Source organism: Stegodyphus dumicola, chromosome 9 (genome assembly GCF_044657685.1).
Source record: "Stegodyphus dumicola isolate Sdum_Otavi_A_Nest chromosome 9, ASM4465768v1".
Lineage (NCBI taxonomy): Eukaryota > Metazoa > Arthropoda > Arachnida > Araneae > Eresidae > Stegodyphus > Stegodyphus dumicola.
In genome coordinates this window covers 119,491,471-119,510,528 of record NC_140776.1, presented here as the reverse complement: position 1 = coordinate 119,510,528, position 19,058 = coordinate 119,491,471, and the positions used below count along the sequence as shown (strand labels likewise).

Genomic DNA, 19,058 nt, shown 5'->3' with positions numbered 1-19,058 from the left:
TTTTTTTTTTTTTGTGTTTGTTCCAACAGTTGCCTTGTGCTTAAATGAAGATAAATATGAAATTTATCGAGATAATTTTGAAAGGGCATACTTGGATGCAACAGAAGCTTACTATAAAGCAGAAGCTCCTCAGTATTTAAAAGAATATGGTGTTGTCAACTACATATGGTATGCTAATCAAAAATTAAAGGAGGAAGAGCAGCGAGCTGCTAAGTACCTTGAACTCTGTTCTACGTTACCAGTAAGGAATTTTTATAATGTATTCATGTTGTATTTTTGTAACGAATTCTCAGCACCCCTTTTTTAATAAACTGTTTAGTAATTTATATCGCAGTTGAAAAAGGTACATACGAAAAATTCCATGGACTTTTTTCACCCCCTTAAAAAAAAAAAAAAAAGCAATTTTTTTGCCAGTAATGGAAAAGCCACTCTTCAAAAACATTTGGTTTTGTGTAATCTTGATCTTTAAACTAAAATTTAAAAAATTTTGTAAGTTCTTTTTTCCTACTCATTTCTTTTTCTCTTTTTTTGGGGGGGGGTCTTAGTTTAAGGGGGACTATTAAAACTTGAAACCTGCCCGCTACAAAGCAGATGCAGCAAAGTATTTAAAAAATATTAAATGTGAAATTAATGAAAAGTGGTAAGGGGCATGATACGGCACTTTAATACACTTGAAAACGTACAAGCAGTGGCATCACAATGTTCAGACTCGCAAAGGTACATGATGTGAGATTTCTGCTATTTAAATTTTGTATTCAGGTTCATCTAAGCTGGTTTCAAGATTTAGCGACTATTGAATGGGGAAAAGAACCATTAGATTCAAGTTACGAGAGAGTTATAAATTAGTACCTAGGAGAAGTTTGCGCACACAGCCATTTATCAAGACCAAAGAAAAAAATTGGATATGCTAACCATGTAGTTTAAAATTAATGAAAGCCTTTTAAGAAGGTAGAAAACCCGAGCAATGGATGTTGGGAAGAATTTGCTGGGAGAAAAACAAGTATTATATCATAAGAGTTCATAGTGAGAAAGTGACTACCCTTTTGCAAACAGTAAAAGAAAATATTGAAGAAGAATCTATGATTTATTCAGAAATGTGGAAGGGTTATATAACCTGATGAGTTAACAACTGCAAGATTTGAACATCTCGAAGTTAACCACCAATGTAATTTTGTAATGAATTCTAGAGTTTATACCAAAAACATTGAATGATCTGGGTTTCAGCTCAACTGCATAACAAAAACTCAATGGGGAAGCAACCACGTGCTACCACTGAGATTCATCATATGGATGAATTTATTTAGTGTAGCTTTGTGGAGAAAAGGATACATTTGTTTCTGTTTTCAGTGCAATTAGAAATTTTTGGTCCATGCCAATGAGTATGCTTGGTGGGATTCTCTCCAACTTTTATGGTCAACGGAATTTTCTGTAAGTACCTTGAAAAATTGTTGTTTATTATGGAAAATTGTATACTTTAGTGTTTTGTATGTATAAGAGTGAAATATGAAAAATTTAACTGTAAGACTCGAAACTTTATCTTATAAAACAAAATATCAAATTCTAATTAAATGTTTTACTTTCTACAGGAACTTAGTATGAAGTTTCGTGTTAAAACCATTTCTATCAAATCCCCAAAATCACATTCCAGGATATGTTTAAATTTTAGGTTATCTACAGCATGCATACATGAATTTAAAAGATGACCCTAGTTCCTAGGAGAGAAAGATTAATGATAATTATGACATGCAAGATGGTTTTTTTTTGGAATGAGTAAGCAAAAAATGAGCAATAAGCTTTCAAATTAGAGGACAAATTTAAGAAAGGGCTGTCATTAATTCCCATGTCCTTCCTAATGCTTGCCACTGTCCCTTTCTATATGTATGAGATGATGTTAAATAGTGCAGTTATAATATAAAATTTTGCTGCACTGTACAAGAGATTATTGCTCATATATTTTACAACAAAAATGTTCTGAATTTTCAAATTCAGTCAATATGACTTTAAATGTTTACAAATGTAATAAATTACAGAAATTTAAGTGCTGAAGGATTTTATACATGTGCCTAAAATTTGAAATCTTAGAAGAAAAAGTGTATGCAAAGAAAATATGCTTATTTTTCCAAATATAAAGATTATGGAAAAAAAATCTACCTCGCTTTAAAAACATTCTGAAGACATATTTATAATTTTTTAATTTATGAGAAAAGCTATCTATTTTTTTACGAATATCACAAATTTTTGGCACAGATTTTTTTGACACAAACTCAGCATTTTATTTTACACTATGTCACAAAAAAATATATGCACCCAATGAGCCACAATCACTAAACTCAGCAGGAATGTAGTCTGGGAAGAGATGTGCAAATGATTTAAATTTCAACACCAATGACACGAGGTTCATATTTGAAATGCACAGCCGGGAGAGTTTAACAGCATGATTGCTTGTGCCGTAGGGCTATTTAAACAAGTCTGTTGACTTGGATGGATGGTATTGTGACTAGAGATGCCTCTGAAATGGAAAACCATTCGGAGATGACTAGCCGATGCTGGCAGGGCCGGATTTACATATAAGCTACACAAGCTATAGCTTAGGGCCTCCACTTTCTTGCCCCCCAAATTAAAGAATAATATATATAGTATTAAAATATATTATAACAGACTTATAAAGGGCCTCATATCTCAAATAGCTTAGGGCCTTATTAAGTCTAAATCTGGCTCAGGATGCTGGTATCGGCTGCCGACATCCATTGAGATGCCTACCACTGACCCCACATCAACTGAATTTTTGCCAGACTTGGGCAAGTCTTAGTGTGAAGAACTGGAAGTGTGTGATCTTCTTCAGTGATGAATCCTAATTCAGTCTGAATGCTGATGTATTGCACATGCATGTGGAGGTGGCCAGGCCAGCGGTCCGATCCTGCATTTGTTGTCGAGCAACATATGATGATGACAGAATGTGACAAGTGATTTGTTGGGACACACCATCACCTCTAGTCATCCTTCAGAATATTGTTACCACTTGCAGTTACGTGGAGGATATTTTGATGCTGGTTGTACTGTGTTATACTATCAAGTTGTCCAGGTGCCATTTATCAGCAAGAGAATGCTCATCTACATATTGTGTGATTCTCCCAACAACGTCTTCAACAATATGACATACTCCTGTGGCCTGTCAGGTCACCAGACCTCTCACCAGCAGAGCATGTTTAGGACATGCATGGAATCCTGTAATATTAGCGAATTAACTGCACATTTGTAAAGATTATGGCATGATCTTCTGCAGAGGTTCATAGGTGACGTACTTGGTTTGTTGCGACGCCAATACTACTTACTGATTTGTAACCTTTTTCATGCCATAACTTATTAATAAATGAGTTTTGTTTTGAATTTGTAATCACTTGTTTATCTCCTCAGACAGTACATGCCTGTTAAGTTTCATGATAGTAGTTTATTTCCTTCTCTGAGCATATATTTTTTTTTTTTTTTTTTTTTTTTTTTTTTGTGAGAGTGTATATAACTAAATTGCTCCTTTAAATTTTTTACTGATATCACTATTAGAACTCTAAGGCTAGTTTTATGAATGTCATCAGCAAGAAATATCACACTGAAAAAGTTTCCCAGTATTTAATGTTCATTGCTTTGTTCTTTATATTCATGTAATTCAGGAAAGGTAGTTTGCAAACTGCTTTGAAATGTTAATTTTGATTGCTAAAATGTATGCAAAAATATTAAAAAAATTAAATAATATTAACGTAATGCTATTTTATGTGAAATTTTAAAAGTTATTCAAGGTTTCTTTAACTTATTAAAACCATTTCCTAATGTTTTCCATTTCCTAATAATTTTAGAGTATCAACAGTATGAAATGTCTCTTAATTCTAAAAAATATTAATAAAAATGAAATGGAACTTTTATTTTGCTGTCTTAACAAGCATTAAAATTTAAAATCATTGCTTTTTCCAAAACAAAATAAGACAGAACACACACACACAATCTGATCAAACATTTTTCAATTAATTCAAACTGTTTAGTATATATAACAAAAAGTTAAGTAATTCACAAATTGCTGTGAGATAACAAGAATTGCGTGAGTAATTCTAAAAAATTCTACTCAGTCAGTAATTCCACCAAACTTTGAGGGCAGTTGAAGACTGTGAAAATAGCTAGAGGAAGTGTTAGAGCAGGGTTCCCAACCCTATGCCTGTAGGCACCATGGTGCCTACCAATTGTTTAATGTGTGCCTGTCACTATACGATCACAATAAAAATGTTTTAATTTTGAATAAAATGTTTTCTCATTTTTAATGAAATAGAAATTGCGTCCATCACAGATACAACAAGGTTGCCACGCTATCTGGAAAACCGAAAAAAGTCAGGGAAATCGAAAATTGACCAAAAAAGTCAGGGAAAAATCAGGGAATTTAACAATTTTAGTCAAAATTTGAAAAAAATTAGGGAATTTCATAACGGCAATCCCCCCAAAACCGATTTTCGCACCAATGTTGACAGTGATCACGTTCTTGGGGAATTATGTATTGCGTGCTTGTCATTCGGGCAGCTGGCATAGAGCCAATTTTTGCGGCGCTAACCAGATTGTCTTTCAGAAAGGCAAAGAAAGTTTCCAGTATCTTTGTTTCCAGTAACCTCTTGAATTCAGAGGCTCGCACAAAGAATCGTATGCACATGTGGAACGGAAGAAAGAGATGAAGTTATGCCTCGTGGTTAAGAGAGCACGTTTTTCTGTTTTCAGTTAAAAAGTCTGGTAAGTTAAATTTTGTAATCTTTTACATCTTATTAATTTTTTTTAATGTATGTTTACGTAACACTCTATCGTATTTGCTTTTTAAAATGATAAGAATTCATGCAGTGCATTTTTAAAGTTAAAAGAAGTTTATTGTTGCTTTTTGAATCATATTTTGTGCAGTATTAAACAAATCAAATTGAACTGTTTAGCTTTTCAACATCGTTGGTGGCATGTATTATGATTATTGGACTTGAAATGACGCAAAAAAATCTGATACTTTATAATTTCATTAAAAAAATTGACTTTGTTTTGTAATTGGCAAAATATTCTTCTCCCCCCATTTTTTTTGGTTTTGTTTTGTTTTGTGTGTGTGTGTGTTCTGAATTCGGTTTTCCGTTGTTTCGATTTTTAAATAATTCGCATTTAAAATTTATTTTTGAGAAATAAACGACGATAAAACTTGTTGCCGAATTCAGAAACAAACAGTAAATATTAAAATGTTTGTCCCCTCTTTTTTTATACACTTCATGTTGTAAAAATCAGTAATCAATCCTGCTTTTGCTTGAAATTTCCAATTTTGCTGTGCCCTTCCTCCAAGCTCATACAAAACAAAATCTTTTAAACATTTTTTTTTTTTTTTTATAAATGCCTTGTTATTTTGGAGTAAATTAAACAAAATAATAACAAGTTATCTTGACTAACCATTCAATATAACTATATTTGGCAAAATACCGTTAATTATTGTAATTCACTTTTTAATCTTCAATTAATTTATTTAAATGTTATTCATATCATTTAATGTTGCTTCATCCTTCTAAATTTATTTCTTATTAGTTAATACTTTCAAATTTCAGGCAATTTTCTGTGGCATACTCGTGAAACTAATTCTGGCAGTATGATAACATACCATTACGAAATCTAGTGCACATATTTTTAACTTATGTGTGTTGCTAAATAAGTATAAAATACTTGAATTTATTTAAAAATATTAAATAGATTTCTTTCTTTTTTTAGCTGCAAAATATCTGAAAAAAGACATTTTTTAATCCAGGTTGGGCAGATTCTAGTCTCAATCCTCAGTGGAATCCATGGTTGCAACCTATCGAATTAGCTCCTAACATGGCAAGATGCACGTTTTGCCAACAAAATATCATGCTTAGTACCATGGGAAGGAAAGCAGTTACAAGCCACATAAACAGTGTAAAACATAAGAAAATCATTTTTGTGAAGATGAACTCTGAAAACTTAAAAAACTATTTCTCCATAGATAAAAGCAGTTCTGAAACACAGCAGTCTTCGGCACTAGTTGCTGAATCATCAAATTTAAACGCGTTCACACCTGAGGACAAAGTTTTTGCTGCGGAATTACTGTGGGCTATGAAATTTGTTTCTTCAGATGTTTCTTATAATGCATTTAATGCTGCTGCTGTTCTGTTCCAGAAAGTGTTTGATGACAGCAATAAAGCTAAAGCTATGACCCTGGGACATACAAAAATGTCATTTGGTTTAGCTCCATACTTCAAAAAGATGCTCATTTCTGATCTTAGAACACTGAATTTGTAATTTGCTTCAATGAAGCATTAAATAGAATTGTCCAGAGAGGCAAAATGGATCTTTTTGTTAGATTTTGGGACAGTGCGAGGAATGAAGATACCTCACATCAATTTTTTGGGGACATGTATCTGCCAATGACCTTCTGAGAAGTTTCTTTGAGGGAACCTCAGAGCTAGATAAAAAGAAATTGCTGCAAGTATCATTGGATGGACCAAATGTCAATCTTAAATTCCTCAGAGATTTGAAAGAAAATTTAGCAAATAATGATGCCTGCCATGTATTACATATTGGGTCCTGTGGTTTGCATGTTGTTCATGGTGCCTTTAGAGCTGGCCATAAAGGTACTGACTGGAATTTAAGTGCATTATTTAAAAATATGCATAGAGTATGTAAAGACAGTCTTGCTTGGCAAGCAGACTATATTGCCATCACTAACTGTACAACTTTTCCGTTGAAGTTTTGTGAAGTAAAATGGTGTGAAAACATACCTGTTGCTGAGAGAGCTATTGATATTTTTCATCATGTCAAAAAATATGTAGAATCATCCGAACTACCAAAAACTGTGTCATTCAAAAGACTGAGAGAAGCTGTTAAAGATAAGCTACTTTTGGCAAAAATCTCATTTTTTATTTCGGTTGCAGGAGTTAATTTACATCCATTTCTAAAGTCATTTCAGACAGCTGATCCTTTGTGCCCCTTTCTATATACAACTTTCCATAGTATGCTAAGTCATCTTCTCTCCAAATTTGTCAAAAGAGATATACTGCGAGAGGCAAAAGCTCCTGAAAAACTGATAAATATAGATATTCTGGATGAAAACATTTATTGTAATGTTGCAGATATAGATGTGGGTATTGCTGCTGGTGCGAGTTTAGCTAAAAGTGGAGTATCTGATCTTAACAAAAGAGAATTCAGAACTCGGTGCAGAACATTTTTGGTTAAGCTGGTATAAAAAATATTTGAAAGAAGCCCATTGAAATATAGCTTAGTTAAATACATTTCTTCATTAGATCCTAAGCTCATTACGTCTAATGAATTTTTATGTGAGAAAAGGATGGAGAGGTTATTGCATATAATATATGAAAGTGAATGGATAAATTCCACAGTTTCAGATAAATCAAAAATGCAGTTTAAAGAATTATTATTCAGAAGTAAGGGTGTTTGGAAAGACGCTTTTACTAATTATGCTTCAATGTGACTTGATCACTTTTATAAGGATTTGATTAATAACTCAGATTTTAAAGAACTTTGGAGTGTTGTAAAACTAGTTCTAATTTTATCACATGGCAATTCCACAGTAGAAAGTGGATTTTCAGTTAATAATGATATGTTGGTGGAAAATCTGCAGGAAAATTCTTTAACAGCAGTGCAAACTGTTTATGATGCTATAAAAGTAAATGGAGGTGTGATTAATATTAATGTAACTCCTTATATGTTATGATATGCCAGATCTGCTCGTGGTGCATATCACCGAGCACTCGAAGACAAAAAACTGTGTGATAATAAACATAAAAAATACTATTAGACAAAAGGAACAAAGCACAGATTAAAATTTTGGAGTCAAAAAAACAAAAATTGAGCAGAGATGTTTCTTCAATTGACTTGCAAATTGCAAAGTTAAAACAAGAAATCTAATTTGGTGCTTATTTTTCATTAGTATTTTTTCTATTAGTGTTTTGTTTAAATATATTAAATGTCATATTTTTAATTCTAATAAATATTTTTCATTTAACATATGTTATGTATGCTTATATTAACAGTTTTGCATAAAAAATGCTTTTTTAACCTTTCAGAATTTAGCAAGTGTTGAAATATCACTGAGGTGATTGTTTGCCAATTATATATTATTTAATAGGATAGATATAAATGGGCCCCGCACTGCCATTTTGTGAACAATAACTTCCATTCCAGAATTTATGTATAATACTTTTTAATATCATTCATGACATAATTTTATTACAATTAATGGTGGAGAAAATCTTATGTTTAAAAGTTCATACATTGCATTGAAAAATCAATGAATTTCATTTCTGGTTTTGGTTTAGATGGAATGCATTGTACTTATTTAATTTCTTTTGTAAATGAAAGTTATTGGGGAAAATGGAAAATAACTCCTATTGTAGTCATAATAGTAATGTTTTGGTAATATACTTTATATATATGTATATAAGTCATATGCAGTTAGCAAATTTTTGTGTTATCAAGTGGCACCACAATTAATTTACCTTTAGCACAACAAATGCACACTACATGGATAGACTGGAATTTTCTTAAAAACACTCCTGGAAAACCTGAGAAAGGGAGGGAATTTCGTTCTCCTGTTTGAGTGGCAACCCTGATACCAGCACAAAACAAAATGCAACCAATCTTTTTTTTTACGTGCATGTAATATTAACTCTTTCCAACTATAATTCACCTTGAAAAAATAAATGGTGCCCACCATCCAACAGATATTGTAGAATGTGCTCTTAGGGACAGAGAGGTTGGGGACCCTGTGTTACAGGAATTTATAGTGTCTGGGTATTAGCTCATAATTGCCAATACACCACATTGCCAACAATCAGTTGGCATTTTGGGGCAATGAAATGTCTTTTTGATATAAGCAAATTAATCAGTTTTTAATTAATTGATTAATTATTTTTAATTTCCTACACATATTATCTGACAATTAGATTACAAAATTGTATCACTCTAACACCACAGGTTATCTGTCTCTCCATATGAAGTCGTTTAAATAAGGCAAATGACATCTTTCAAACCAGTTCCCAGTTCTTATTCCAATACTTTGATGACAATTTTGTTAACACTATTTCTATTATTCAACCATTGTTACGTGCAGTTTCATTTTAGGAACATTGGAAGACTCGTAAATTTTTAGCAAAATAGAACGGGCCAGAAAATAATGGATTGCTTTTGATTAGTATCTCTATAAATCTAGTAAATACATGATATGAAATGCAGTAAAAATTATCTAGATAAGTGCTAGTATTTAATTAATTTGAAGTTGACATTAAATGGTAAACAAAAGAAGCCATCTTTATCCTGTATTAAACCCTCGCCTTCAAGAAGAGAGAGCATATTAAGCAGGAAAGGAAAAGAAAGAGAAAACTTATGTGTTTCTAAACTCTGTTTCTTTAAAATGTGCACTTCAAGATCTTAGTGGACCTTCCTTCATTCATGATTTTAATTTATGTTGTCTTCATTGTATATAAAGGATTAGGGAATTTTAGAAAATTAGCGAACTCGGCAGTCTTTGCAGTAGTTGTTACCATGATTATAAGGCTAGTTAAAAAGGGAAATATTTCCTTAAAGTGACTAAAGTAACAGTCTTTAGAAGAATACAAATACATTCACTATTGGTCATACAGTCATTATCCCAATGCAGTAACTGTACGTTTCTACCCCCATTTTGATGGAGCACATCCCAAAGGTTTCAAAAGGTCTTCCACTCTTCTTTTGCCACCAAACTACTGAAGATTACTTTCAGCTTGCCAGTATTTTGAGTGCTCTCCACGCCACATAGACGCTGACAAACATCAGTGCCTTCTCCAAAATTAGAACCTATGCCCATCAGTACAGCAGACAGTGTCACTGTCCACTACGCTAATCAGGGCAACTTAGGAAATACAAAAAAATTTCTAGAGCTGGCATAACACTTACATGGAAAGGACACATGTATCATTATTGGTGTTTACCAAAAGGTATTGATTTATGTCAAAGTACTAAATATATATTAGGTTAGCTATGGTTGTGAAGCCTCTTTTTTACATTTCTAAAGATAGGATTGATTGTGAGTGTTAAATCATATTCTGACATTATGGACTGATGTTTGCAAGTGAGTTTCACTTTAGTTTCCTCAAAGCTCACTTTGGCAGTGCATGTTTTGTGGATGATGCAGACACTGAGCAAGAAATCTTTATATGATTGCAACATAATGCAAAAAAATTTTGATGCAGTAAGTATTGGGACTTTTATGCACTGATGGAATGAGCTTTGATGTGAGTGGAGTTAATGTTGAAAAACAAAACTGATTGCTACATCAGTATATCATGCAGTTTTATTTTTATAATAATAGAATTTGTTTCTATAGCAGCAGAATTTGAAGAGTTTTATTCATTAACTAGTCTTCCTATGTAGCTTATTTTGTTCTTTTAATACATATTTAATCTGTCTGTTATCCAGTTTTATTTTAAATGCAGAATTAATAAATGTTTCTTTATTGCTAGTTTACCAGATGCATTGTAGATTTGCTTGTTACAACATTTCAAGAAGTTATTTTAGCAGAATGTCCAGCAATGATAAAAAATCATGAGGCAGAAAGTAAGTCTTGTTAAACTTACTTAGTTTAAAATTTAGTTTTAAAATTCATGTTAAGTAAGTTTAACAAGACTTACTTAACATGAATTTTAAAACTTTATTATCTGCATGTAGGTAAAAGCATGTAGGTTATTAGTTAACTGTTATCGTAATTTTGATAGCAGACAAGTGAGTTGAAAATTATTTTTTAGAAAAGGGCTGTTGTTTGTAAAAATATAATACATTATTCTTTAGTTTTTAATATTACTCTTTAATTTACATTATTCTTTAGTTTTTTAAATTCTTTAGTTTTAAAGAATGAAAATTTTGTGGATGTTTTTCTTTCTTCCAATTTCATTGTTTATTCTGTAGTTTTTAATTTAAAAGGGAATTGCATTTCAGAGCTTCAGTTGATGTTCAAATTGATGGACAAAGCTTCAGATGGTATTAGTCCTATGCTAAGAGATTTAAAGCATTATATTATTAGTGAAGGTTTAGCTGAAATGAAGGCTGCTGCACCCATTATTACTCAGGTATTTATGTTGTGTAATTAATTGCATTATGTATTAATATTTGATGATGTTAAGCTCATTCGTATGGAATTTGACTCATAATTTATATGATTAATTAAGTGAAAAGAGTTATGGAAATTTTGGGAGAGAAGTTCCTGTTCCAATATTCTTTTTGAAATTAGTTAATTCAGATATTAGTTTCTAGCTATAGTATTGTATTCTATATCTTTTACTGATGGGATGAAATATTTTACTTAACTTACATTTTTTTTCAGAGTCTTTAATGATGATACCTTTTACAGTGCTTTTCAGTCAAAATAATGGCAGTATTTGAAATTTCCTTCAGAATTGCTAAAGAAATAGGAAGTTATCAAATTACATTAATCTAGTGCTAAACAAAGAAACAACCCATCCCTAATTCCTAGAAACTGTGGATTTGGTGTGAAAATCCCTGCATGTCAATTCTTTGGGGGAAGAAATAGGGATAATGTAATAAGACCAATTATTATATCCCACACCAAACACTGGCAATTTTCCTACTTCTGTTGGCCATCTGAGGAAACCTCCAATATTTTGCATCGAAAGCTGTTTGGATCAGTTCTTTGGGAAAGGATTTCAAGTTACATTTATCTAAGCTAGAAATAATATATGTAAATCAGAAATTAAAAAACAAAAGAAAAAAAAAAGATTAATTTGTATGTAGGAAAATTGATAGATAAGGAGGCTGAAAATCAGTTAAATTTATATTGCTTTTATCCATGCATTAGTCATGATTGATTTATCATATTTTATGCTCTAAGTTAGTGTTTCTCAAACTTGTTTGGGTCACTGCCTTGAGTTTTTTGTGTTGATAAGGCCATTCTCTATCCTTTTTGTACATGATATATATATATATATATATATATATATATATATATATATATATATACTATATATACACACACATGTGTATGTGTATATATATGTATAAGTAAGAATGTTTATTATTATTGAGTGAGCTATGGAATTACACGAGGTGAGACCAAAAAGTAAGGTGACTGATGTCATAGTAATAACTGTATTATATATTTGCATATAAATACCAGAATATTATATATTTACATATAAATACCATTACATGTAAAATATTATATATTTGCATATAAATACCTTGTCAGAAGTGTATTGTAGGTGGCGGGATGTAGTTCCCGCTGTCTACAATACACTTCTGACAATGTTCATACAAGTTCTGGAAACTTTATAGTTTCTAGAAACTATCTAGAAACTTTATAGTTTAGTCCTTTGAGACTGTGTTAAGTTCCTTGGTAACAGCAGCTTGAATGTCTGAGATGCTTGAAAATCGGTGTCCCTTTAGTGCCAATTTCAGTCATGGAAAGAGAAAAAAGTCTGCTGGCACAAGATCAGGGGAATAAGGAGGGTGAAATAACTCCGTAACCTTTTGCTGCACGAGGAACCATCTAACACACATTGCAGTATGAGGGCGTGCACTATCATGCAACAGAAACCACTTGCTTGATGCAGGGAGATGGGGCCGAACACAACGAATGTGAGCCAGGAGGTGCTTCATAACATTTCAATAAAATTCACCTTTAACTGTTTGACCTTCCAGTATGTATTCTTTATTGATAATTCCCTGTGCTTTGAAAAAGGTAATCAACATTGTCTTAACCTTTGATTTTTTGGAGTGAAACTTTCTTGATTTCGGCGATAAGGGAGTGCACCATTCCATGCTTTGGCGTTTCATGTTTGGATCATACACAAAACACCACGTTTCATCTCTTGTGACGATTGATTGTAAAAATGTGTCATCTTTATCTTCTGCATTGATCAAGTCGCCACAGGAGTCCAATCGCCGCTGTTTTTGTTCATCGCTTAAGTAATAAGGGACAAACGTCGCACAAAGTTTTTGTTTACCCAAATCCTGCATCAATATTGTTCAGAAGATTTCATGAGGAAGATTCAATTTGTTTGCCATTATTCGGATGGACAAACTGCGATCTTGCAGCAATAACTTCCTAACTCTTTCAACATTTGCTGTCAGTCTGCTCATCATTGGTCTTCCACTGCGATGTCATCCTCCATGCTTTCACAGCCTTCACGGAAAAGTTTGAACCACTGAAATACTATCTTGTGAGATAAAGTGTCTTCACTATACACACTTCGAAGCATTTCCAAGGTTCATGTAGCAATTTTACCCATTTTAAAACAGAATTTCATTATTGTTTTCTGGTAAATTGTGCAATGCACTAACACTTTTCAGGTTTAAGTGACTGCACAAACAAACAGGAAACAAGAAACTTGACTGACTCTGAATTTCAAATGACCCTGAACTTCAACGTTGCGTACCAAATATCGTAATGTGCATGTGTCAGGTCATCGGCTGTTCTCATTTTTGAAAGGAGGGGTGAGTCACTTTTTGGTCTCACCTTGTATATTAACTTACATAATTCCTTAAATATTCCAAATTTTTAGTAGTTTCAGGCCTACCTAACTCTGCACAAATATAAGGAACCAAACTACCTAATGAAAATATATTTGGTATAAATTAACTATTTGAAACTAATAAATTTTTGTATGTTTGAGAGCTGTGATCCCCAATGGCTATAGTCACAGTCATCTCTGTTTAAATTTTTTTTTTGTGAACTAAAAAACATTTAACAGGTATTGGAGTTGTTAAAAAATATGAGAGTATTGTAAATCATTGTCTTTCTTTGTATACAGATTTACAATAGTGTATGTCATTGTAATTTATATAGCTATTTGTATTTATGTGTTTATAATTTGGTTTTACATATTTTTGTGTTGTTGCTTATTTGTATTTATTTATTTTATGCCTTTTGTAAGGTAATTTTATGCTTTTTTATTATGTTTTTTTTTAATCTAGGATTTGTGGCTGCTTTATGTGTTAGTCTTTAAATTTATGTATTATTTTGTAGCAATTTAACTTCTAAATCAATTGATGTGGCAGTATTAAGGATATCTCTTGTAGAATTGGAGATACAGCAAAATTCCTTTTACTTGGCCTTAGTGCTAATTTTTGTCACTAAGTTGATGACATTTAACAATTTTCACCAACTTCCATGGCATTTTGGAAAATACGTTTTTTAAACTGTACACAGATGAGTGAAAAGTAGATACTGTATTCTTCAAAATAAGTTTGAAACTAGTACTTGAATGTGCAGACAAAGTAATAGAAACTGTATTTCAGACAGAATTGGTGACTATATGTGTAGCAATGACTCATATAAGTACCAAGATGCATAAAAACTTGCATATACTTTAATTACATGTCTAGTCTGCCACCTATAAAAGAAATGCAGCTATCCTCTTATCAAGAAAATGCAAAAACTGTATATATCTACAATCCCCCACTATAGTAGCTTCCCACTGTATAGTTAGAAACAGAGCTGCAGACAGAGCAGTCAGACAAGCAGAAATGGATGCAAATATTTCCAGGTATTCCAATTCCACTGCCTGCAACATGTCATGAAATGTAAATTCATTTTATTTTAATTACAAAATGGCAGCAGAGTGGGAACTGTAATACTGGTTGCAAAACTCACAAAAATTTTTCCAGAAATGACCAGCACATTAATAAGTAAAAAACCCTACTAGCTGTGACTTATTTACCATGTATTGGAGTCACCACCATTGCAGTCTCAGAGAAGATATCTGCTGTTATGAAGATATTTTTTTATATAAATCACTGTATTTTTAAATCTATACATACATTTATTTATTTGTCAGTTTAGAAATCCAACAGTGAACAGTCATATCTCTTGGATTGAAAACACAGTTAATAATAAGAAAGATCAAACCTGCTTTAGGCATTCTAAAACTGGCAGTGGCCTTACTAGGGAAAAAAATCTAGTTTGCATCTCAATGAATGGTTATATAATATTTGCTTTTCTTGGATTTATTAAAGTATTGCTTATGTATTTATATTTTCATGTACTGTATGTCTGTCTTTGGATATGTATTTTTTGCTTTTCTGTGCATGGTATAAATGATTTTTCCGTAATGTGTTCTATTCAAAACCAAAATACATTGTATATTCAGCATTTTTTCCCAAAGTGATAAGTAATAATATAATTACAGTAAAAACTCGACAATCTGGAAAACTCAGGAAATGCATAGTAAGGGAAAATTTGGGATAATTGAAGGTATAAAAGTAAACATGGTAGAAAAGCTAAATGAATGTGGGGAAGATATCTGTTATAAAATTATGAAAACTGCCATCTTGCTTATTATCAGCTTGAATATCAAAAGCCTATCTAAACGTCATGAATATTTAAAGAATAAAAATGCATTTCAGACATAAAAGGTGATCTATAGTCATAGGCCTTAACCATGTAAAAGTAATACATCTTATCTGACAGTGAAATCTCTGGGTGGTACACAAGAGAAAAATTGGTGGTAAAGAAGCGAAGTATTTTTAACTATTGAATTCAAAAATTAAAACCCCAACATCTTGACTGAGTCTTTTCTCTAACACTTGTAAATTTATGCGATCTGAGCTTTGTTCAAGAGTGGTGATGTAGTAGTACTTTGTAATGATGGTACTAAAGGTTTTCAGTTTTTGTTTAGATGGTACACGTTAGTCAAAAGGTTGAGAACCGCTGCCATAGACCATGAAAGTTGGTGGAGATCCTGCCAAATTTCTGCTAATCATTCTGGCCAAAATTTGAAAGAACTGGTTACTCTTTATTAAATTAGTTAATTGCAGGATACGAGTTATGGCTATACTATCTAAAAAAGCTTAAATTACTTGTCAAAACTTTTCATGTTGTATCACCAGTGTTTAACCATTTTTTTTCAAATAAAATATCATATTGTGCCCATTAACACACACTTTGGCAGGATCATATAACTTAATATAAATATAAATGCTACTCCAGGGTTGGCACCAAAATGATTACAAACAGTGAAATAGCACTGGCGATAGAATTTAAGGGCTCTGGAATTTTTAAAATTTAGGTAGGTACTCTGTGGCAAAAAATTTAGCATTGCCTCTATAACCCACTGCTTGCTCATCTAGGGCAAGTCCCAAATTTTAATCATTCCTTCAAAATGTGAAAGAAAAACAAATAAACAACTATTAACTTACATCCTTCTTTACAAAAAGAAAAAAAAAAGGCTTTTTGAAAATTAATTGGATTTCCATAAAAACAGGGCAAAGATCTTATGATTGTAATGTGATATCATATCTATCCATTATTTGGACTAAATATCACTATTTTGAAGACATTTTTAAAAAAAATTCTGGGTCATAGTCCCTGTGTGTTTCATGATGGCTGTAAAAGTCTCTCATTTATTTAATTTTTTGTAAATAATAACAATGAATTTACTAAAATTTTAAAATATTCTCGTTAATTAAACTTTCTGATTATTTGAATGCTGGATAATTGAGCTTTTACTGTATATGTGTTTTCTTGACAAATCAACAATTTTTTTTTTTTTTTTTTTTTTTTTTTTTACACGCAGCTTAGCAATATTTTCCAACTTTCAGTTTTCATCTTATTTAGAGGCTTTAATTCCTCTTGCTCACTATACTAAGCTGATATGCTCATTTGGTGGAACAGTTGTTCAGCTAACTGTATAAGAAAGGTGCCAGAAGTGGTTATTCACCCTTTTGAGCATTGATATGAGGCTGTGAATAGCTGTAAGCCAGTCGAGTCAAGATTATCAATGTATCATATGTATAACTTTGGAAACAATTTCAAGCAAAGTTTTAATTCAGCAAACTTAATTTAACAGTTAGGTATGCTTTTCCCAGTAATAATTTATACTTTTTTTCTTTAAATCTAAGATTCAACTTTTGTTAACGATTGTATAAACATTACTAAAAACAGATTAGAATTGATGGATCTTATAATTGCATATTTTTCAAATTATTAATTTAAATAGGAATTTAAAATTGCAAATAGATCAAACTCTCATTAAAAAACAGTTTTCTAAACATATTTAAACATTTGATTTCATTCATTGTATTTTCTTTGAATCATATCCTTTTTCTCTGTTATTAGAACTGAAAATCACTAATGTGTCTTAGAACTACTGGTATGTTATATTAGAAGATGCATGATGATTTAACAAAGTATATGTAGATAATAGCTGTATCAAGAGACATGCCTGAGTAATAATAAATTATATTAAGGCATTGAAATTTTAAATAATCTAAGGATTGAAATTATGAATACTCAAAAAAATTCTTTCTGTTGGTTTTCTAACAAATGTTTCTGTAGGTTTTCTAAACAAATATGCTATTCTAAAGAAAGAAACAATATGAAAATTGTTTCCTTTGTTTTTTGAGAATATAAATTTTTGCAATTGTGTTATTATATCTGCGAGTACATAAAATTGAGTCATTAAACAAAATTCATCTTTTTCTTTTAATATAACAAATGCTTTTTATTTTATCATTTATTGATTTGTTTTTATGTTTACCGTCTTTTCTAGGACTGTGAAAAATATGTTGCCCAGGCAATAGAATTATTTATAAGATTTAGTAAACTAGTCAAAGAAGCATTTAATGATGACTCTAGGTTCACAGCATCAAGAGATAAGGTATTACACATATTATGTTATAATTAAAAAATTTACCATATGGTATATAGTTATGATTAGGTATATAAATTTTTTTGTTTCTTTGTCTTTTTTGTTTTAGTTCAGATCTCTCTAAAAGCACAAAATGAGATAAAATTATGACTATAGTGGTGAAGTTTATGTTTGAAAAGGCACGGAAGATTAGAAATGGACCAAAAAATTGCACTCAGTTACATTATCTGTTATGTAGGGAAGACTTGATGATAAACATGACTACAATTCATGAAGTTAAAACTAGAATTTATTTACATAAGAATGAAAATAAAAGTAAAAGAATAGTTGTAAAACATTTTGTACACATCCATCCTCATGATTGTTCACTTTTCGTCTGATCACACCCTATTCTAGACGGCGCTTTTATATAATCTTAGTTACAGTTGCAGTTCCCACAGTCATTTGTCCACTTGCCTGATTTAAATGCAGTTATACAGTACAAAGTCTGAAATCTGGACTCGTCAGGACTTCAGCGGTTCCGGATTTGGGACTTTTCTGGATATTAGATCATCAGTTAAAATTTAGTAAGATGGCATGTAGAAATTATACAATTAAAAATATGAAATTTGAGTTTATGAAATAAAGAGAAATTATGATCTAAAAAGTATCAAAATTTATTAATTTAAAAAAAAAAAGCAGCTTACTATTTATTTTTTTTTTTTTTATTAAACCTTTCTTTCAATGTAAGTTGTTTAAGTTGCTTTATTTTTTTGTGCTCATACTTTCTTTTTAATTCTATAAACAGACATAATTTCTTGTTCAGTTACAAAGTTCCACTGTTCAAGTCCTGTAATTGCTGTGTGGAGAATACCAGCTAACTTATAAATCGAAATTTTTTCATTTTCAATAACCGCTCTGTCACTTTCTTCACTATCGGAAGCAGTATTTTCTGGATCTTGAACCATACTACAGATTTCGCTGTCCATTAATTGATTGATAATTGGGGCATTGTCGTTGCAATGAAAAACTTCTTTTATATCATCTTCATTTACCGCTTCTCCACGTTTCTTGACAAAATCCGTTAATTGGAAAATTTCACCTTTGGTTTGCTGTACAGTACACTCCCGATTATCCGCGGAATTGGGTGGTGCGGCCGCCGCGGATAACAAAAATCGCAGATAATCCGAAAAAAAGCTAAAAACGGATATAGCAAAAGAAAAAACAGTCATTCCAACTTTGAAAAATCGTTTTATATACAATAAAATGTAAAATAAACAGCGGGAAATGTTTAACTAACGCTTAATATTTTAGTATATCACTCAAAACTATCCTAAAATGCATTTTGTTAATGAAAATAGAAAAGTGTTTTGTATACTTACGAGAGGCGTCAAGGATACACAGAAAAATTAATAC

General features: G+C 31.5%; 2 protein-coding genes across 13 annotated transcripts in view; both read left to right on the top strand.

Moving 5' to 3' along the window:
• Positions 1 to 19,058, top strand: part of LOC146995473 (cullin-5-like) — a 154,301-nt gene that overhangs the window by 103,070 nt on the left and 32,173 nt on the right. For all 12 annotated transcript variants that reach the window (XM_085823987.1, XM_085823992.1, XM_085823988.1 and 9 more), the window contains 4 exons: positions 30 to 241; positions 10,524 to 10,617; positions 10,996 to 11,126; positions 17,565 to 17,672. In XM_085823987.1, the coding sequence (XP_085680113.1) occupies positions 30 to 241; positions 10,524 to 10,617; positions 10,996 to 11,126; positions 17,565 to 17,672 (545 nt within the window). The remainder of the gene's footprint in view (positions 1 to 29; positions 242 to 10,523; positions 10,618 to 10,995; positions 11,127 to 17,564; positions 17,673 to 19,058) is intronic.
• Positions 1,481 to 6,392, top strand: LOC146995474 (uncharacterized). The gene is made up of 2 exons (XM_085824004.1): positions 1,481 to 4,761; positions 5,758 to 6,392. Exon 2 carries the CDS (start codon positions 5,863 to 5,865, stop codon positions 6,304 to 6,306), a length of 444 nt encoding a protein of 147 aa, XP_085680130.1. The 5' UTR covers positions 1,481 to 4,761; positions 5,758 to 5,862; the 3' UTR covers positions 6,307 to 6,392.

Bases quoted from the DNA above. Each gene is read 5' to 3' on its own strand.
- LOC146995474 (XM_085824004.1), top strand. From the start codon at position 5,863: ATGGCAAGATGCACGTTTTGCCAACAAAATATCATGCTTAGTACCATG.